General features: G+C 55.9%; 1 protein-coding gene across 1 annotated transcript in view; it reads right to left on the bottom strand.

Annotated features, from left to right (window-relative positions):
• Positions 1-21,974, bottom strand: part of SCFD1 (sec1 family domain containing 1) — an 836,081-nt gene that overhangs the window by 527,836 nt on the left and 286,271 nt on the right. The window contains exon 11 of the mRNA XM_085627369.1: positions 19,618-19,757. Coding sequence (XP_085483495.1) covers positions 19,618-19,757 — 140 coding nt within the window. The remainder of the gene's footprint in view (positions 1-19,617; positions 19,758-21,974) is intronic.

Here is a 21,974-nt window from a genome sequence, read left to right as displayed (position 1 = left end):
AGCAGTATCGTGTGTAGATCCCAGTACCTGTACACTAGGAGGTGGTGCAGGTCAGAGTAGAGGTGCAGTATCGTGTGTAGATCCTAGTACCTGTACACTAGGAGGCGGTGCAGGTCAGAGTAGAGGCGCAGTATCGTGTGTAGATCCTAGTACCTGTACACTAGGAGGTGGTGCAGGTCAGGGTAGAGGTGCAGTATCGTGTGTAGATCCCAGTACCTGTACACTAGGAGGTGCTGCAGGTCAGGGTAGAGGTGCAGTATCGTGTGTAGATCCCAGTACCTGTACACTAGGAGGTGCTGCAGGTCAGGGTAGAGGTGCAGTATTGTGTGTAGATCCCAGTACCTGTACACTAGGAGGTGCTGCAGGTCAGGGTTGAGGTGCAGTATTGAATATGCTACTTACCAGTATGCATCTGTTCTTGGCATGTAGGGCTGCTGACATTCATATCTGTGCATAGATCGCCGCCTAGTGTTGGGTCCGGATGTTTGCACGTTGTTGTCCTGGAAGAGTCTTCGAAGTATCCTTGGATAGGTGACTCCTCCCATGGACTACAGTGCGCATGGGCATCCTCTCCATCCTCAGATTGTTTTTCGCCATTGTGGCAGTGATGGAGTAGATACAGAAAGTGATGACCATGCTTGCAATAATTCTGAGAGCTGCAGCTGCGACAGGCGCCGGGGAGGAGGGAGGGCGATATGAATGTCAGCAGCCCTACATGCCAAGAACAGATGCATACTGGTAAGTAGCATATTCAGTTCGAGGCATGTGGGCTGCTGAATTCATATCTGTGCATAGAATACATAGCAGTGCCCTCTATTGGCGGCGGCTACCCGTGCCAGCTGCAGCGGTCTGAAAAAGTGTTTTGAGAACAGCCTGTCCTACAGCTGCCTGCTGTTTTGACTGCACATCTACGCAATAGTGTTTTGTAAATGTGTGTGTAGTGGACCATGTGGCTGCTCTGCATATATCATGCAGGGGAATATTTCCTAGGAAGGCCATGGAAGCCCCCAACTTGCGTGTTGAGTGGGCTCGTGGTGGAATAGTTAATGTGCGTTTTGCCTTTTGATAACAGATTTGAATACACTTAACTATCCATCTGGCTATCCCTGCTTTGGAGATGGCGTTACCTTTGTGGTGTGGGGCAAAGGCAACGAATAGTTGTTTTGTCTTCCTGAAGGGTTTAGTCCTGTCGATGTAGTACATGAGGGCCCTCCGTACATCTAGTGTATGTAATGCCCGCTCTGCAACAGTTTGTGGGTTTTGGAAGAAAACGGGCAGTTCAATAGTCTGGTTCATGTGGAACTGCGATATTACTTTGGGCATGAATTTGGGGTTGGTACGTAGTACGACCCTGTTGGCGTGAACCTGAATAAATGGCTCTTGAACGGTTAGTGCCTGGAGTTCACTAACTCTTCTTAGGGAAGTGATCGCTACCAGGAAGGCTACTTTCCAGGTAAGGAATTGAATCTCGCATGAGTGTAGAGGTTCAAAGGGTGGACCCATCAGGCGTGTGAGGACCAAGTTGAGGTTCCACATTGGAGCCGGTGGGTGACTAGGTGGAATGACTCGTTTGAGTCCTTCCAAGAATGCTTTGATGGCAGGCACTCTGAATAGAGAGAGGTGCTGCCTGGCTTGCAGATAGGCTGATATTGCGGTCAAATGGACACGTATAGAGGTGTACGCCAGATTGCATCGGTATAGGTGTAAGAGGTAACATATGATGTCGTGGATGGATGCGTCCAGCGGGTTAATGTCATTATTACCGCAATAAATGACGAACCTTTTCCATTTGGCTGCATAGCAAGCTCTTGTAGTAGGTCTCCTGGCCTCCTTGATGATGTCCATGCAGTCAGGTGGCAGATTGAGATAGCCAAACTCTAGGACTTCAGGAGCCAGATCGCCAGGTTCAGCTGTTGCGGATCTGGGTGCTGAACCTCTCCATGGTTCTGCGTCAAATGCGCGGGTTTGATCCGCAGCCTTTGATGCGGTACCACGGAAAGTTCGAGGAAGGTGGTGTACCACGGCTGGCGTGCCCACGTGGGAGCAACTAGGACGAGTGTCAGGGAGTGTTGTCGGAGTTTGCGAGCCACCAGCGGTATCAACGGTGCTGGGGGAAAAGCGTACGCAAATCTGCCGGACCAGTTCATCCATATCGCATTGCCCTGCGACTGCGGATGTGGGAATCTGGCGGCGAAGCTTTGGCATTTTGCGTTTTCGCTTGTCGCGAATAGGTCTATCTCTGGGTGACCCCACTGCTGGAAGTACGGTTGGAGTACTGATGGGTGTAACTCCCACTCGTGCATCTGGTGGCTGTGTCTGCTGAGCAGATCCGCCATCTGGTTGTCCTTGCCGGGGAGGTGTTCTGCCATGAGGAACATGTTCCTCTGAATGGCCCACTTCCACATGCTCTGAGCCAGATGAGACAACTGTGGAGAGTGTGTCCCTCCCTGTTTCTGTATGTAGTACATTGCGGTCATGTTGTCCGTCCGGATCAACACGACCTTGTTGCACAGATGTACTTTGAAAGCCTTCATGGCCAGGAAGATTGCCATCAGTTCCAGAAGGTTGATGTGCATCTTCTTCTGTTGTGTCGTCCATAGTCCCTGCACTGTGTAGTGTAGTACATGAGCTCCCCATCCCTGGAGAGACGCGTCCGCTGTCAGTACTATTTGTGGAACAGGCTCTTGGAACGGTCGCCCCTTGCAAAGGTTTTGTGGATTCCACCAATGCAGAGAGTTGTATGCCCGACCGCTCACCAACACTAGGTCTTTCAACTGTCCTTGAGCCTGATTCCACTGACGTGCTAGGCACTCCTGAAGTGGGCGCATATGTAATCTCGCGTGCGGGACTATGAAGATGCAGGAGGCCATAATGCCTATCAACTGCATAAACACTCGCGCTGGAAGCGAGTGATTGTGTTTGAACTTGGAGATCAGCAGTTGTATGCTGTTGATCCTCACTAAACTTGGCTGAGCTGAGGCCGCCAGAGTGTCTATAGTCGCGCCCAGGTACTGTTGTACGTGTGCGGGCTGGAGATGGGACTTTGGGTAATTTAGTGAGAATCCCAGACTGTGAAGAAGGTGAATGGTGCGGGACATATGGCTTGCACATTGCTGGGCCGACTTCGCTTGAACGAGCCAGTCGTCTAGGTAGGGGTAGACGTGTATATGCTGCCTCCGTAAGTGTGCTGCCACCGTAGCTAGGCACTTCGTGAAAACCCTGGGCGCTGTTGTCACGCCGAAGGGAAGGACTTTGAACTGATAGTGCTGCCCCTGAACAGTAAACCTGAGGTATTTTTTGTGTGAGGGGTGGATGGGTATGTGGAAGTACGCATCCTTGAGGTCCAGTGATGCTAGGAAGTCTCCCTGCTTGAGAAGCGGAAGGACTTGCTGTAGAGTGAGCATGTGAAAGTGCTCTGAAAGAATGTACTGGTTCAGGGGTCTCAGGTCTAATATAGGCCTGAGCGACCCGTCCTTTTTTGGAATTAAGAAGTAGAGGGAGTAAACCCCCGTGCCCTGCTCGTGGATGGGTACGAGCTCGATAGCGCCTTTTAGAAGCATACTTTCTACCTCTTGCTGTAAGAGCGTTAAGTGCTCTGAGGACATAGGACGGTTTCTTGGTGGTATTGTGGGTGGAGTGGAAGTTAACTCCAGACAGTAACCGTGTTTTATAATATCTTTGACCCACCTGTCCGTGGTGATGGAGTTCCACGTGGACAGGAACCGTTGTAGCCTTCCCCCGACAGGTGTTATGTGGTCGGGAGGAAGGGAGAGGGCGTCACTGCTTGTTCTTGGGGGAGGACCTGGTGTTGCCGTAGCCACGTCCTCTGCCCTTGGTACTGGAGCCACGATAGCCACCTCGGGTGTTCTTATCGTAGGTGGTCTGCGTATTACCCTTGTTATATGTTTGTTGTGACCCCTGTCCTCTACCTGCCCCCTTGTTTCCGGGGCGACGAAAGGAGCCGCTCCGAAAGGACTGAGTTTGTAGGGCGCCCATGGACTTTGCAGTGTCCGTGTCCTTTTTTATCTTCTCGAGGGTGGTGTCAACCTCAGGTCCGAACAAAAAGTCGGGGTTGACGGGCTGATTAAGTATATTGTTTTGTACCTCAGGCTTGAATCCTGAGATACGTAGCCAGGCGTGACGTCGTAGGATGACGCTAGTGTTGATGGCCCTGGCAGCCGTGTCTGCAGCATCTAGTGCACATTTAATGGCAGCATTTGTGAGTAGCTGTCCCTCTCTGATAAGGATTTCTGCACCTTCTTTGTAGGGGTCAGGGAGGTGCTGAAGAAGTTGCTCCAGTGTGTCATAGTGCGCTCTATCGTAGCGAGCGAGGAGCGCTTGAGTGTTAGCTATGCGCCATATGTTTGCAGCTTGTGCGGCAACTCGCTTGCCGGAGGTCTCTAGCACCTTGGACTCTTTGTCCGGGGGAGGAGCGTCACCCGTTGTCTGCGAGTGTGCCCTCTTGCGGGCATTCGCCACAACGATGGAGTCGAGTGGTAATTGGCCTCTGATGTAAGTAGGATCCCCAGGTGCTGATCTGTATTTTTTATCGATCCTGGGGTTTATCACTCGTGCCCTGGTGGGTTCCTTGAAAATGTCAGTGGCTGGCTTGAGGACTGCCTTCAACATTGGCAGAGTCTTTACATGTCTTTCTGAGGATGCAAAGGTGTCCATTAGAAAGTCATCTTCGATGATATCAGAGTGAAGCTGTACATCATGGTTGTTTGCCGCACGTTCAATCAGAGCGTTGAACGCCGCAGTATCCTCTGTGGGTGATGTTTTTGGCCCATATAGTTGTGTGTCCTGTGCATCAAGAGGTGCACTGGGGTCTGCAGGGTCGCCCCAAGTTTGGTCAGGGTCCTGCTGGTCATCAGGGTCCGTGTCCACATGGTAGGGGACTTGTTCATCCAAGTAGTCCCCCAATGCATCCGTGTCGGAGCGTGTGGGGGAGGCCCGGTGTGGATCCTGGTAGGGTGAATAGAAGGGTTCATACAGGAGAGGTTTTGAGTCCACAGGCAGCTTCCTCTTTAGCGGGATCCTGAAAGGCTCCAATGGCGGTTCCGAAGTTATCCTTCGGCCGTGGAGAATCATCCTGCCAGTGTCGGCGTCGATGACGTGTGACGGAGACGGCTCGACAGGTGTAACCGCAGTTTTGGTGACCTGTGTCCTGAGTTGAAACGCCTTCGGGATTGTGGGTGGAGGCAAGCCGAAGGTAATGCTGGTCGGCACCGACGAAACCGCCGGAGCCGAACCGGAACCCGACGGGTCCTGGAGGGCGTCCTTGGATCTGCAGCCTGGCATCGCGCCAGGCCGTACTCGGGGCGCCTTAGAGGTCGTGGCCCCCGCCAGGGTCGTCGAGGCGGCTGCAGATATCTTCTGCGCCCGTGGCGCATCGAGTCGAGGTGCGGAGATCACCGTCGACGTCTTCGACACGTGAGGTTTTGGTGTCGTCGAGGGAGTGCTGCGAGGCGTAGCAGGCGGGACGGCCCTCGGTGTCGGTGGCGTCGACGCCGGTAACCGGGCAGGTTTGTCGGCGCCGATGACCTTCTTCCGTTTGTCGACTCCCATGTCGCCCGTCTCGAGTTCGGCACCGAAGTCTCTCTTGGTGCGGTCGGTGCCGACCCGGTGCGCTGGCGTCGAAGGTGTTGAAGGCCTCGATCCGACTAGCGCCACTTTCAGTTTCGGTTTCGTAGGAACCTGAGCAGCTTTCGGTTTCGGTTTCGTGGAAGGGAAACCAGCTGGCTTAAGCGGTAATGGCTGCCGCTGAACGTCCGAGGCCGGGCCCGAGGGCGGGGCCGAAGGACTGCGTGATAGGTCTCGGGTAAGGCCCGAAGGCGATCCCTCGACCGGAGCCATAGTCTGTGGCGCTGGTGAAATTTCGGTCTGAACAGGTAGGCCTTGTTCATCATCGGAGCTACTCTCTTCGGCTCCTAAGGCCTCCTCGTCGTCTCCTACCTCGGTGTCGTCTTCACCTCTGTGGAAGAGTGACTCGTCGGCCTCGTCCGATCCGGGTTCGTGTTCGTGTTCGGAAACGGGACTGGAGGGTAAGACTTCTACTTCTTCGACGTCGTCAGCCTCGTCGAAGATGTCAGCTGGGGCCGGTGCCGCGTGCTGCGCTTCGAGCCTCGCCGCTCGACGATTCCGCAGAGTCTTCTTTGAACGGAACCGGGCACAGGCCATACATGTCGATTCGTCGTGGTCCGGCGAAAGGCATTTGTTGCACACCGGATGGACGTCGATGTGTGGGTACTTCGCATTGCATACCGGACACCTTTTGAATGGCGTCCTGGATTCCATCGTCGAAGTAGAGTCGATGGACAGGCAAATGCGAACAAAGTCGGTGCTGAAAGTTAGTAAACTAACAAAAAGTATCGAAACCCGATCGATAAACAGTACCGACGCGAACTAAAGGCCTTGTGGCCTCGACAAAAGTTTTTCCTAACTTGAGCTAAGATAGCACATCCGAACCCAATGGCGGAAAAAAACAATCTGAGGATGGAGAGGATGCCCATGCGCACTGTAGTCCATGGGAGGAGTCACCTATCCAAGGATACTTCGAAGACTCTTCCAGGACAACAACGTGCAAACATCCGGACCCAACACTAGGCGGCGATCTATGCACAGATATGAATTCAGCAGCCCACATGCCTCGAACTGTGTGTAGATCCCAGTACCTGTTCACTAGGAGGTGGTGCAGGTCAGAGTAGAGGTGCAGTATGGTGTGTAGATCCCAGTACCTGTACACTAGGAGGTGCTGCAGGTCAGGGTAGAGGTGCAGTATCGTGTGTAGATCCCAGTACCTGTACACTAGGAGGTGGTGCAGGACAGGGTAGAGGTGCAGTATCGTGTGTAGATCCCAGTACCTGTACACTAGGAGGTGGTGCAGGTCAGAGTAGAGGTGCAGTATCGTGTGTAGATCCCAGTACCTGTACACTAGGAGGCGGTGCAGGTCAGGGTAGAGGTGCAGTATTGTGTGTAGATCCCAGTACCTGTACACTAGGAGGTGCTGCAGGTCAGAGTAGAGGTGCAGTATCGTGTGTAGATCCCAGTACCTGTACACTAGGAGGTGGTGCAGGTCAGAGTAGAGGTGAAGTATTGTGTGTAGATCCCAGTACCTGTACACTAGGAGGCGGTGCAGGTCAGGGTAGAGGTGCAGTATCGTGTGTAGATCCTAGTACCTGTACACTAGGAGGCGGTGCAGGTCAGAGTAGAGGCGCAGTATCGTGTGTAGATCCTAGTACCTGTACACTAGGAGGTGCTGCAGGTCAGAGTAGAGGTGCAGTATCGTGTGTAGATCCCAGTCCCTGTACACTAGGAGGTGCTGCAGGTCAGAGTAGAGGTGCAGTATCGTGTGTAGATCCCAGTACCTGTACACTAGGAGGCGGTGCAGGTCAGAGTAGAGGTGCAGTATCGTGTGTAGATCCCAGTACCTGTACACTAGGAGGCGGTGCAGGTCAGGGTAGAGGTGCAGTATCGTGTGTAGATACCAGTACCTGTACACTAGGAGGTGCTGCAGGTCAGGGTAGAGGTGCAGTATCGTGTGTAGATCCTAGTACCTGTACACTAGGAGGTGGTGCAGGTCAGAGTAGAGGTGCAGTATCGTGTGTAGATACCAGTACCTGTACACTAGGAGGTGCTGCAGGTCAGGGTAGAGGTGCAGTATCGTGTGTAGATCCCAGTACCTGCACACTAGGAGGTGGTGCAGATCAGAGTAGAGGTGCAGTATCGTGTGTAGATCCCAGTACCTGTACACTAGGAGGTGCTGCAGGTCAGGGTAGAGGTGCAGAATCGTGTGTAGATCCTAGTACCTGTACACTAGGAGGTGCTGCAGGTCAGGGTAGAGGTGCAGTATTGTGTGTAGATCCCAGTACCTGTACACTAGGAGGTGGTGCAGGTCAGAGTAGAGGTGCAGTATCGTGTGTAGATCCCAGTACATGTACACTAGGAGGTGGTGCAGGTCAGAGTAGAGGTGCAGTATCGTGTGTAGATCCCAGTACCTGTACACTAGGAGGTGCTGCAGGTCAGAGTAGAGGTGCAGTATCGTGTGTAGATCCCAGTACCTGTACACTAGGAGGTGCTGCAGGTCAGAGTAGAGGTGCAGTATCGTGTGTAGATCCTAGTACCTGTACACTAGGAGGTGCTGCAGGTCAGAGTAGAGGTGCAGTATCGTGTGTAGATCCTAGTACCTGTACACTAGGAGGTGGTGCAGGTCAGAGTAGAGGTGCAGTATCGTGTGTCGATCCCAGTACCTGTACACTAGGAGGTGGTGCAGGTCACGGTAGAGGTGCAGTATCGTGTGTAGATCCTAGTACCTGTACACTAGGAGGTGGTGCAGGTCAGAGTAGAGGTGCAGTATCGTGTGTCGATCCCAGTACCTGTACACTAGGAGGTGCTGCAGGTCAGGGTAGAGGTGCAGTATCGTGTGTAGATCCCAGTACCTGTACACTAGGAGGTGCTGCAGGTCAGGGTAGAGGTGCAGTATCGTGTGTAGATCCCAGTACCTGTACACTAGGAGGTGCTGCAGGTCAGGGTAGAGGTGCAGTATCGTGTGTAGATCCCAGTACCTGTACACTAGGAGGTGCTGCAGGTCAGAGTAGAGGTGCAGTATCGTGTGTAGATCCCATTACCTGTACACTAGGAGGTGGTGCAGATCAGAGTAGAGGTGCAGTATCGTGTGTAGATCCCAGTACCTGTAAACTAGGAGGTGGGGCAGGTCAGAGTAGAGGTGCAGTATCGTGTGTAGATCCCAGTACCTGTACACTACGAGGTGCTGCAGGTCAGGGTAGAGGTGCAGTATCGTGTGTAGATCCCAGTACCTGTACACTAGGAGGTGCTGCAGGTCAGGGTAGACGTGCAGTATCGTGTGTAGATCCCAGTACCTGTACACTAGAAGGTGCTGCAGGTCAGGGTAGAGGTGCAGTATCGTGTGTAGATCCCAGTACCTGTACACTAGGAGGTGCTGCAGGTCAGGGTAGAGGTGCAGTATCGTGTGTAGATCCCAGTACCTGTACACTAGGAGGTGGTGCAGGTCAGAGTAGAGGTGCAGTATCGTGTGTAGATCCTAGTACCTGTACACTAGGAGGCGGTGCAGGTCAGAGTAGAGGCGCAGTATCGTGTGTAGATCCTAGTACCTGTACACTAGGAGGTGGTGCAGGTCAGGGTAGAGGTGCAGTATCGTGTGTAGATCCCAGTACCTGTACACTAGGAGGTGCTGCAGGTCAGGGTAGAGGTGCAGTATCGTGTGTAGATCCCAGTACCTGTACACTAGGAGGTGCTGCAGGTCAGGGTAGAGGTGCAGTATTGTGTGTAGATCCCAGTACCTGTACACTAGGAGGTGCTGCAGGTCAGGGTTGAGGTGCAGTATTGTGTGTAGATCCCAGTACCTGTTCACTAGGAGGTGGTGCAGGTCAGAGTAGAGGTGCAGTATGGTGTGTAGATCCCAGTACCTGTACACTAGGAGGTGCTGCAGGTCAGGGTAGAGGTGCAGTATCGTGTGTAGATCCCAGTACCTGTACACTAGGAGGTGGTGCAGGACAGGGTAGAGGTGCAGTATCGTGTGTAGATCCCAGTACCTGTACACTAGGAGGTGGTGCAGGTCAGAGTAGAGGTGCAGTATCGTGTGTAGATCCCAGTACCTGTACACTAGGAGGCGGTGCAGGTCAGGGTAGAGGTGCAGTATTGTGTGTAGATCCCAGTACCTGTACACTAGGAGGTGCTGCAGGTCAGAGTAGAGGTGCAGTATCGTGTGTAGATCCCAGTACCTGTACACTAGGAGGTGGTGCAGGTCAGAGTAGAGGTGAAGTATTGTGTGTAGATCCCAGTACCTGTACACTAGGAGGCGGTGCAGGTCAGGGTAGAGGTGCAGTATCGTGTGTAGATCCTAGTACCTGTACACTAGGAGGCGGTGCAGGTCAGAGTAGAGGCGCAGTATCGTGTGTAGATCCTAGTACCTGTACACTAGGAGGTGCTGCAGGTCAGAGTAGAGGTGCAGTATCGTGTGTAGATCCCAGTCCCTGTACACTAGGAGGTGCTGCAGGTCAGAGTAGAGGTGCAGTATCGTGTGTAGATCCCAGTACCTGTACACTAGGAGGCGGTGCAGGTCAGAGTAGAGGCGCAGTATCGTGTGTAGATCCTAGTACCTGTACACTAGGAGGTGGTGCAGGTCAGGGTAGAGGCGCAGTATCGTGTGTAGATCCCAGTCCCAGTACACTAGGAGGTGGTGCAGTTCAGAGTAGAGGTGCAGTATCGTGTGTAGATCCCAGTACCTGTACACTAGGAGGTGCTGCAGGTCAGGGTAGAGGTGCAGTATCGTGTGTAGATCCCAGTACCTGTACACTAGGAGGTGGTGCAGGTCAGAGTAGAGGTGCAGTATCGTGTGTAGGTCCCAGTACCTGTACACTAGGAGGTGCTGCAGGTCAGGGTAGAGGTGCAGTATCGTGTGTAGATCCCAGTACCTGTACACTAGGAGGTGGTGCAGGTCAGAGTAGAGGTGCAGTATTGTGTGTAGATCCTAGTACCTGTACACTAGGAGGTGCTGCAGGTCAGGGTAGAGGTGCAGTATCGTGTGTAGATCCCAGTACCTGTACACTAGGAGGTGCTGCAGGTCAGAGTAGAGGTGCAGTATCGTGTGTAGATCCCAGTACCTGTACACTAGGAGGTGCTGCAGGTCAGGGTAGAGGTGCAGTATCGTGTGTAGATCCCAGTACCTGTACACTAGGAGGTGCTGCAGGTCAGGGTAGAGGTGCAGTATCGGGAGTAGATCCCAGTACCTGTACACTAGGAGGTGGTGCAGGTCAGAGTAGAGGTGCAGTATCGTGTGTAGATCCCAGTACCTGTACACTAGGAGGTGGTGCAGGTCAGAGTAGAGGTGCAGTACCGTGTGTAGATCTCAGTACCTGTACACTAGGAGGTGCTGCAGGTCAGATTAGAGGTGCAGTATCGTGTGTAGATCCCAGTACCTGTACACTAGGAGGTGCTGCATGTTAGAAAAGGTAGATGGACCGGGAGGGTCGGCCGGGGTCAGGAGGAGAGGTCTCCGGGGAGAGCCGTCTCCAGCGATCGTACAGACAAGTAACTTCCCCCCCACAGACAGATATCACACACGGATAAGGTTCAGTGATCTTTATAGGCACTTATTTAAGGTACGGTAAAATGGTACAAGGAGGTCTGGACTCAGGGGTCCCCTCGATTAGAGTCTCGTAAGGTAGGGAAGGGGGTAGCGGGACAGTCTATTTACCAATCAGGTAATTCGGATGAGATGGTGATGAGCTCACAATCCTCGAGCTTGGTGGTTAGGTGGTATGGGCCGCGGCAGCGCCAGCAGGTCCCGGTGTGGATGGTCGATACAACGGGCCGCGGCAGCGCCAGCAGGTCCCTGGAAGATGAACGGTCCGCGGCAGCGCCAGCAGGTCCCGGTGAGGATGGTCGTTACAACGGGCCGCGGCAGCGCCAGCAGGTCCCAGGAAGATGAAGGTTGCAGAGGGCCGCGGCAGCGCCAGCAGGTCCCGGTGAGGATGGTCGGTACAACGGGCCGCGGCAGCGCCAGCAGGTCCCAGGAAGATGAAGGTTGCAGAAGGCCGCGGCAGCGCCAGCAGGCAGGACGATGGTTCACAAGAGCGGGCTACGGCAGCGCCAGTAGACCGTCAGGGTTGAGTTCACTCGGTGTCTCTCGACTCCAGGATACAACTGCCTTCCTGCTCCGGAGCTGCCTCAGTTATAGGGCTGGTGCCCTTTGATGTCCGGACCCTCGCACTTGGAGGTCGGAGGGTCCGGGATGAAGGTGTCCAGACACCCAGCAGGGGGTGGAGCCAGTGCCCGGGGGAGCTGGGAGCGATCGGCACCTGGCGGGGGAGAGCCCTTGACACTTCGGTCTCCCATTGACCTGCCAAGTGGTCCGCTCACCTCCTGGGTGGATAGTGGTGCCGGGATGTCGGGGCCGGCCAGGCCCGGGGTTAGGGTCGAGGGGAGGCCAGGCGGCCGCGTGGTACAGGGTCCAAGATGGCGGCTTGACCCGGCCGGGAAAGCCGGTGGGGCTGGACCCCGTGATGAGTAGGGGTCCGAGGGCAGAGGGTCCGTCGGGGGACAGGGTACAGGTGCTGGTCGCGGGGTTATGCCAGGTGGCCCGGAGTCCTGGCCTTGTCGAGCGGGGAGGGCGCGAGCCGTCTGTGAGGCCTGTCCAACATGCGTCCCCCCCAGCTGAAGGCGGGGAGAGTCACCCATCCCCTTGGGGACTCTCTTCGTCGAGGCGGAAAAAGCGGGACAGGCCATCCGCGTTGGCGTGGTCTCGGCCCGGTCGGTGCTCCACAGTGAAGTCCATTCCCTGCAGGGAAATGGACCAGCGCAAGAGTTTTGGGTTCTCCCCCCGCATCTGCATCAGCCATTGCAGGGGTCGATGGTCGGTCTGTACCCGGAAGTGGGTACCGAAGAGATAGGGCCGGAGCTTTTTGAGGGCCCACACCACTGCGAAGGCTTCCCTCTCGATGGTGCTCCAACGCTGTTCTCGGGCCAGGAGACGTCGACTGATGAAGGCCACCGGCTGGTCCTGACCTTCGAGGTTCAACTGAGAGAGGACGGCTCCGATGCCGTGGTCGGAGGCGTCGGTCTGCACCACAAACTCCCGACTGTAATCGGGGGCCTGGAGCACCGGGGCGGTGCACAGGGCGGCCTTCAGCTCCTCGAAGGCCGCTTGACAGTCAGGAGTCCAATTGACCCGCTTTGGCTGGTTCTTGGATGTGAGACCCGTGAGGGGCCCCACGATGCTGCCGTATTCCTTCACGAACCGCCGGTAGTAGCCGGTGAGCCCCAAGAAGGCTCGGACCTCGGTCTGGGTGACGGGGGGCTGCCAGGACTGGATGGCAGCAATCTTAAGTTGTAGGGGGGCCACCAGCCCGCTCCCCACTTGGTGCCCAAGGTAGGTCACAGACCCTTGGCCAATCTGGCACTTGCCGGCCTTAATGGTGAGGCCGGCCCGCTGGAGGGCTTGTAGGACCTCTTGGAGGTGACGGAGGTGGTCGGACCAGTGGCGGCTGTACACAGCGATATCGTCCAGGTAGGCAGCGCTGAATTCTTCAAGCCCCGCCAAGACCTGGTTCACAAGGCGTTGGAACGTGGCGGGGGCATTTTTCATGCCAAAGGGCATGACCTTAAATTGATAGTGGCCATCGGGGGTGGAGAAGGCCGACCGTTCCTGAGCCCTGGGTGTGAGGCCGATTTGCCAGTAGCCCGCCGTTAGGTCGAAGATACTAAGGTAGCGGGCGGCCCCCAGCCGGTCGATCAGCTCGTCTGCTCGGGGGATGGGATGGGCGTCGGTCCGGGTGACAGCGTTCAAGCCCCGGTAGTCGACGCAGAATCTCAGTTCAGGTGCGGTGCCGGGGGCAGCGGCTTTGGGGACTAGTACGACCGGGCTGGCCCAGGGACTGTCCGAGGGCTCGATGACCCCGATCGTGAGCATCTTGGCCACTTCCTCCTGTATGCAGGCCCGTACCCGATCTGGTACGCGGTAGGCCCGGTGCCGGACAGGGGGACTGTCCCCGGTGTCTACGTCGTGCAAACACCAGGGGGTGACCCCGGGGGTGAGGGAGAACAGGGCAGCGTACTGCAGCAGGAGGTCCCGGCAGTCCTGTCGTTGCTCCGTAGTGAGGGCGTCAGAGAGCCGGACCCCATCCACGGACCCGTCCTTCTCTTGAGTCTTCAGGAGATCCGGGAGGGGCTCGGAGTCTTCTTCTGTGCCACTGTCCGTAGCCATCAAGAGGCTTAGTTCGGAGCGCACAAAGTGCGGTTTGAGCCGGTTGGTGTGGAGGACCCGAAGGGGGTTCCGGGATGTCCCCAGGTCGATGAGATAAGTGACGGGGCTTTTGCGCTCGACCACTTTGAAGGGCCCCGTCCACTTATCTTGCAGGGCACACGGTTCGGTGGGGGACATTACCCATACTTGCTGCCCCGGCTCGAATTCCACGGAGGAGGCATTGTGGTCATACCACCTCTTCATGTCTTCCTGGCTGGCCTCGAGGTTCGCCTTGGCAATCTCCCTGAAGCGCCGGGTCTGGTTTCGTAAGGCCAGGAGGTATTTGAAGACGTCTGGAGGGGTCGTTAGGGGGGCCAACTCCCAGCCCTCCTTCACGAGGCTGAGGGGCCCTCGCACAGGGTGTCCGTATAGGAGTTCAAAGGGGCTAAAGCCGAGGGACTTCTGGGGTACTTCTCGGTAGGCGAAGAGGAGGCACGGGAGCAGTACATCCCACTGGCGACGGAGAGGCTCTTCCAATCCCCCAATCATCCCTTTGAGAGTGCGGTTGAACCGCTCCACTAGTCCGTTTCCTTGGGGGTGATAGGGGGTCGTGAATCTGTATGTGACCCCGCATTGTTGCCAGAGGGACTTCATGTACTTCGATATGAAGTTCGTACCTCGGTCGCTGACGACTTCTCGGGGGAAGCCTACCCGGGAGAAGATCCCCATCAGGGCCCGGCCAACCACTGGAGCGGTCACGGTCCGTAGGGGCACCGCCTCGGGATAGCGGGTGGCATGGTCCACTAGTACCAAGATGAACCTGTGTCCTTGTGCCGTGCGAGGGTCCAGCGGCCCCACAATGTCTATCCCCACCCTCTCGAACGGGGTGGTGACCACCGGGAAGGGTTGTAGAGGAGCCTTAAGCTTCCGGCCACTCTTCCCGCTTGCTTGGCATGTGGGGCACGATCGGCAGTGGTTCAGGACGTCATTCCTCATTTTTGGCCAGAAAAAGTGGGTCACCAGTCGACTGTACGTTTTATCTTGGCCCAGGTGCCCAGCCAGGGGGACATCGTGGGCTAGGTTGAGTAGAAAGTCTCGGAAGCGGAGCGGTACCACCAGAACTCGACTGGCCCCCAGCTCGGCGATTCTTTGCTCGCTGTAGAGCAGGTCGTTATCCCAGTAGACCCAGTGGGTTCCGGTGGTGTCCCCGGCGGCTTGGGTGCTGGCTTGTTGGCGAAGTCCCTCGAGGGAGGGACAGGTCTTTTGCTCCTGGCGGAACTGTTCTTGGGTGGGCCCCCCTTCTTGCCGCCACTGAGCCAGATCCGGAAGGTCCTGGGGTTGCGCGTTTTCTTCGGGGGCCGGGTCTGGGAGGTCGGCCTCGCCGTTGTCCTCTACGGGGGCAACCGGGGGCGGAGGTGCCGGCCATTCGGTTTCTTCTGATCGGGGGGCGGCCCGGCCGGCCATGGATCGGGTGGTTATGCAGGCCCAGTCCGGGAGGCCCAGCATCCCCAAGTGCTCTCTTCTCTCGACGGTGGCCCACGGGGAACTCTCGAGGTCATTCCCCAGGAGGCAGTCCACGGGGGCATCGTCCCGGACCGTCACTTTCAGTAGGCCGGAGACCCCTCCCCATTCAAACGGGACGCAGGCCATCTTGCACATGCTTTCAGAGTTATCTGCCGAGCGGACGGGGCAGAGAATGTTCGGCAAGATCTGCTCGGGCTTCACCAGGTGACAGCGGACGGCCGTCACGCTGGCGCCGGTGTCGCGCAAGGCCTCAGCTCTCTGTCCATTAATGGTCACCCACTGACCGTATTTCCTGGTGTTGGCGGGTAGGGGAGCCCGCGGAACCATGTCTCTTCCCCCTAAGCATGCCAGGACCATGGCGGCCGGTTCCCACCCTTGCTGGTCCGGCTCACACTCCTCGGGACCCTCCAACGACTGCTCCTCCCCCAGGGCAGCGGCAGCTACCTGGCGGGGTTTGGGCGTTTGGTTCAGCGGGCAGTTCGGATCGTTGGCGTAGTGGCCTAGTCGCTGGCATCTGTGGCACGTGACGTTGGCTCGGTACCCAGGCCGCAACGGGGGGTTGCCCCGGCCGGCCGGCGGCGGGGCGCTGGCCACGGTTGTTGCTGGCAAGGCGTCTCTCCCCCGCCCCTGGCCTCCTCCTCCTCCCCGAGGACGGTGCTGGCCTTGGTTGCTTCTGTTCTGGTCGTGTGGCCCTTTCCGGCCCACTCGGGTGCTCTCCCACCGGTCAGCTTCGGCGGCGAGCTGCCGGGGGTCAGTCAGCTTACTGTCGAGTAGATGCTGCCGGAGCTCGACGAAGCAGTTGTTTGACAGGTGTTCCCATACCATGAGGTTGAAGAGCTGTTCGTAGGTGGTGACCTGACTTCCCTTGATCCAACCCTCGAAGGCCCGGCTGAAATAGTTCACGTATTCCACCCAAGTGGTACCTGGGATCCGGGTGCAATCCCTGAACCTCTGGCGGTACATCTCGGGCGTGAGGCCGTAGCGGGTGAGGAGGGCAGCCTTCATGTGGTCGTAGGACGACATTTGGTGATCGGGGAGCTGCAGCAGGGCATCGCGACCCTCGTTGATAAATCTCCCCCAAAGTCCGGCTCCCCAATCACTCCGGTCGATCCGGTGGGAGGTCATTGCGATCTCATAGGCCTTAAACCATTGTTGTATGTCGTCTTCTCGGACATACTCGCGGACCACATCCTTGGGGATGTGAACTTTTTTCTCAGTTGGTCCCGGGGTGTGTGGTCTTTCAGGCACCCCCAAGTCCTTATGCTGTTTGCGCAGTTCTATCTCTGCCAATTGGCGCTCGTGCTCGAGCGTTATCTTTTTCTCTTCCAGCTCTCTCTGTCTCTGTTTTTCTTCTCGCTCCTCTCGAATCCGCATATGCTCGAGGTTGAGTTTCTGTTCAGCTAACTTGAGCTCCCCATCCATCTTGAGTCGTGCCATCTCTAATTCGTGCAGTCTGACTCTGTCTCTTTCTCGTATCTCCTCCGGTGAGAGGCCCGTTCCCCGTTCCTCGGGAGTCGTGGCGTTCCCCTCTGGTGTAACGCTGTTTTGGTCTGGTGTGACGCTGCTTTGGTCGGAGGGTCTTGCGACCCCCGTTTCTGTCCACGACTCAAGGGCGTGCTTTAGGTCATCCTTGGTACTCAGGCCAGTGGTAGCAATGCCAAGTTCTATGCAAAATTGTCTCAGTTCGCGGTGGTTGTACTCCTCTAGTTTCTCCATTTGGAACTTCTCGGTGGAGCTGCTATCTTTGGTCGACATCGTGCTTTGTCGTGGGGTGAGCTACTCTCTGTACGATTACGCGTTGATTCGGATCGCGCCGCTGGCCACCAATGTTAGAAAAGGTAGATGGACCGGGAGGGTCGGCCGGGGTCAGGAGGAGAGGTCTCCGGGGAGAGCCGTCTCCAGCGATCGTACAGACAAGTAACTTCCCCCCCACAGACAGATATCACACACGGATAAGGTTCAGTGATCTTTATAGGCACTTATTTAAGGTACGGTAAAATGGTACAAGGAGGTCTGGACTCAGGGGTCCCCTCGATTAGAGTCTCGTAAGGTAGGGAAGGGGGTAGCGGGACAGTCTATTTACCAATCAGGTAATTCGGATGAGATGGTGATGAGCTCACAATCCTCGAGCTTGGTGGTTAGGTGGTATGGGCCGCGGCAGCGCCAGCAGGTCCCGGTGTGGATGGTCGATACAACGGGCCGCGGCAGCGCCAGCAGGTCCCTGGAAGATGAACGGTCCGCGGCAGCGCCAGCAGGTCCCGGTGAGGATGGTCGTTACAACGGGCCGCGGCAGCGCCAGCAGGTCCCAGGAAGATGAAGGTTGCAGAGGGCCGCGGCAGCGCCAGCAGGTCCCGGTGAGGATGGTCGGTACAACGGGCCGCGGCAGCGCCAGCAGGTCCCAGGAAGATGAAGGTTGCAGAAGGCCGCGGCAGCGCCAGCAGGCAGGACGATGGTTCACAAGAGCGGGCTACGGCAGCGCCAGTAGACCGTCAGGGTTGAGTTCACTCGGTGTCTCTCGACTCCAGGATACAACTGCCTTCCTGCTCCGGAGCTGCCTCAGTTATAGGGCTGGTGCCCTTTGATGTCCGGACCCTCGCACTTGGAGGTCGGAGGGTCCGGGATGAAGGTGTCCAGACACCCAGCAGGGGGTGGAGCCAGTGCCCGGGGGAGCTGGGAGCGATCGGCACCTGGCGGGGGAGAGCCCTTGACACTTCGGTCTCCCATTGACCTGCCAAGTGGTCCGCTCACCTCCTGGGTGGATAGTGGTGCCGGGATGTCGGGGCCGGCCAGGCCCGGGGTTAGGGTCGAGGGGAGGCCAGGCGGCCGCGTGGTACAGGGTCCAAGATGGCGGCTTGACCCGGCCGGGAAAGCCGGTGGGGCTGGACCCCGTGATGAGTAGGGGTCCGAGGGCAGAGGGTCCGTCGGGGGACAGGGTACAGGTGCTGGTCGCGGGGTTATGCCAGGTGGCCCGGAGTCCTGGCCTTGTCGAGCGGGGAGGGCGCGAGCCGTCTGTGAGGCCTGTCCAACACTGCAGGTCAGAGTAGAGGTGCAGTATCGTGTGTAGATCCCAGTACCTGTACACTAGGAGGTGCTGCAGGTCAGAGTAGAGGTACAGTATCGTGTGTAGATCCCAGTACCTGTACACTAGGAGGTGCTGCAGGTCAGAGTAGAGGTACAGTATCGTGTGTAGATCCCAGTACCTGTACACTAGGAGGTGGTGCAGGTCAGGGTAGAGGCGCAGTATCGTGTGTAGATCCCAGTACCTGTACACTAGGAGGTGCTGCAGGTCAGGGTAGAGGTGCAGTATCGTGTGTAGATCCCAGTACCTGTTCACTAGGAGGTGCTGCAGGTCAGAGTAGAGGTGCAGTATCGTGTGTAGATCCCAGTACCTGTACACTAGGAGGTGGTGCAGGTCAGGGTAGAGGTGCACTGGCAGTGCCGTGCGTGGATGCCAGTACCTGTATACCTGGCGGGAGCACAGGTAAAGGTGCACTGGCAGTGTAATAAATTAACACTAGTGATTTGTGAAGACCAAGATGGCGGGGGAATGACAAATGTGTGTTAATGCCCCAGGAGTAATGCACCGCTTGATGATCGCCCAGTGGGCAAGCTGTCCCTTGAACTCCCACCATGCCTGCCCACGACATATGTAGAGTGGACAGGGTGTCCCATGACCTACCACTGTGGCTGACTACGACAAATGACATGAGTGGACAGGCTGTCCACTGAACTTCCACCATGTGCCTGCCCATGTGAGATAACAGGAGTGGAGAGGCTGTTCCCCAAGCTTCCTTCATGGCTGCCCAAGTGAGTCGACAGAAGTGAACAGGCTCCTCCCTGATCTCCCTCCATGGCTGCCCACGTGGATGATGTGAGTGGACAGTCTGCCCCCTGAACTCCGAGTATACTTACCCACATGAAGTGATATGAGATGCTTTGAATGGACATATTCCCACTATGTGAGAAGATGTGGTGAGTGGGCCTGCCTGACCTCCCACAGTGCCTGCACATGTGAGATGACGTGAGTGGACAGGCTGTCCCATGACTTCCCACTGGGTCTCTGCAGTAGAAAAGACGTGAGTGGGCAGGCTATCCAATGACTACCCACCATAGCTGTCCAAGCAAGAGGATGTGAGTGGGTAGGCTGTCCCCTGACCTCCCACCATGCCTGCCCACGTGAGATTACTGAGATGATGTGAGCTGATAGGCTGTCACCAACCTCCCACCGTGCCTGTCCAAGAGAGAGGACGTGAGTGGACATGCTGCCCCCCGACCTCCCACTGTGCCTGCCCACATGCGATGCTTGAGATGACGTGAGTGGACAGGCTGTCCCCCGTGCCTGCCACGAGTCTGCACCCAGCCCCACTTGCCTGCCCTTCAGCCTCTGCCAGAAGCGGTCCGCCGCGGTGAGGTCGTAGGACTTCTTGCTTTTCCTCTTGGGCCGCGCCCCGGCGGGGGAGCTCTCCAGCCCCGAAGCCTCCTCCAAGTCCACTCGGTTCAGGTGGAAGTCCTAGAAGAGAAGAGATGCTCCATCAGAAACAGAGCCTGCCTGGTCTGTGGAAGGGCAGGAGCTGCTGAGGGGCCCTGCCAGGGCCTGCCCGCCTGCTGAAGACTGCAGGCAGAGTGAGTGCTGCCCCCTCAGATGGGCTCCCCCCTCAGATGGGCTGCCCTAAGGGCTTCCAGTCGAGGGCTTGCCCCCTCCCTCAAATAAACTGCATGCACCTCTTGATGACCACATACACTGATGTCACGAGCAGTTCTCGCATATGTGCACTTGCTGTATTTGTGCAACGACTGAGGACAGATGGCGGCCTCTCCAGATTGTGCACAAAGCAACCTGTGCATTTTATGCAATAAGCAACCTGCGCATTTTGTGTATGAAGTAATCTGTGCATTTTATGCAGGAAGCAACCTGTGCATTTTGTGTATGAAGCAACCTGTGCATTTTATGCGGGAAGCAACCTGTGCATTTTGTATATGAAGCAACCTGTGCATTTTATGCAGGAAGCAACCTGTGCATTTTGTATATGCAGCAACCTGTGCATTTTGTGTATGAAGCAACCTGTGCATTCTGTGCGTGAAGCAACCTGTGCATTTTGTGTATGAAGCAACCTGTGCATTTTGTGTAAGAAGCAACCTGTGCATTTTGTGCATGAAGCAACCTGTACATTTTGTGTATGAAGCAAGCTGTGCATTTTATGCAGGAAGCAACCTGTGCATTTTGTGTATGAAGCAACCTGTGAATTTTGTGCAGGAAGCAACCTGTGCATTTTGTGTATGAAGCAACCTGTGCATTTTGTGCATGAAGCAACCTGTACATTTTGTGTATGAAGCAACCTGTGCATTTTATGCAGGAAGCAACCTGTGCATTTTATGAATGAAACAACCTGTGCATTTTGTGCATGAAGCAGCCGGTGCATTTCATGCATTCTCTTAGCTCTGCTAATATGTTTTAGCTATGTTGCACACCATGGCTTCCTTTGGGCAAGGAAAGTGGAGTGTCGTAAGGTGGAGTAGAGTGAAGTGTTATGGAGTGGCGTGGAGTGGCCTAGAGTGGCGTGGAGTGGCATGGTGTGTTATGGACAGAGTAGAGTGGAATAGAGTTGAGCGGCATAGAGTGTCAGAGTGGAGTAGTGTCACGGAGTGGCACAGAGCGGTGTTGAGTGGAGTACAGGGTGTTGCTGGGAGTACAGTGCTTTAGAGTAGACTGGTGTAGAGTGGATGGATTGTGGAGTGGCATAGAGTAGAGTAATGTAGGAAAGTGGAATGACAGAGTGGAGTAGAGTGTTGTAGAGTTGAGCAGCATAGAGTGTCAGAGTGGAGTAGTGTCATGGAGAGGCACAGAGCGGTGTTGAGTGGAGTACAGGGTGTTGCTGGGAGTACAGTGCTTTAGAGTAGACTGGTGTAGGGTGGATGGATTGTGGAGTGGCATAGAGTGGAGTAGTGTGTTGTAGAGTTGAGCGGCATGTAGAGGGTGTTGCTGGGAGTACAGTGCTTTAGAGTAGACTGGTGTAGAGTGGATGGATTGTGGAGTGGCATAGAGTAGAGTAATGTAGGAGAGTGGAGCAGAGTGTTGTAGAGTTGAGCGGCATAGAGTGTCAGAGTGGAGTAGGGTCATGGAGAGGCACAGAGCGGTGTTGAGTGGAGTACAGGGTGTTGCTGGGAGTACAGTGCTTTAGAGTAGACTGGTGTAGGGTGGATGGATTGTGGAGTGGCCTAGAGTGGCGTGGAGTGCCATGGAGTGTTATGGACAGAGAAGAGTGGAAAAGAGCTGAGCGGCATAGAGCATCAGAGTGGAGTAGTGGCATGGTGTGGCACAGAGCGGTGTTGAGTGGAGTACAGGGTGTTGCTGGGAGTACAGTGCATTAGAGTAGACTGGTGTAGAGTGGATGGATTGTGGAGTGGCCTAGAGTGGCGTGGAGTGGCATGGAGTGTTATGGACGGAGTAGAGTGGAATAGAGTTGAGCGGCATAGAGTGTCAGAGTGGAGTAGTGGCATGGAGTGGCACAGAGCGGTGTTGAGTGGAGTAGAGGGTGTTGCTGGGAGTACAGTGCATTAGAGTAGACTGGTGTAGAGTGGATGGATTGTGGAGTGGCATAGAGTAGAGTAATGTAGGAGAGTGGAATGACAGAGTGGAGCAGAGTGTTGTAGAGTTGAGCAGCATAGAGTGTCAGAGTGGAGTAGTGGCATGGAGTGGCACAGAGCGGTGTTGGGTGGAGTAGAGGGT

The sequence above is a fragment of the Triturus cristatus genome, chromosome 9 (assembly GCF_964204655.1).
Source record: "Triturus cristatus chromosome 9, aTriCri1.1, whole genome shotgun sequence".
In the NCBI taxonomy this organism is placed as follows: domain Eukaryota; kingdom Metazoa; phylum Chordata; class Amphibia; order Caudata; family Salamandridae; genus Triturus; species Triturus cristatus.
This window is presented reverse-complemented; position numbering and strand designations above follow the sequence as displayed.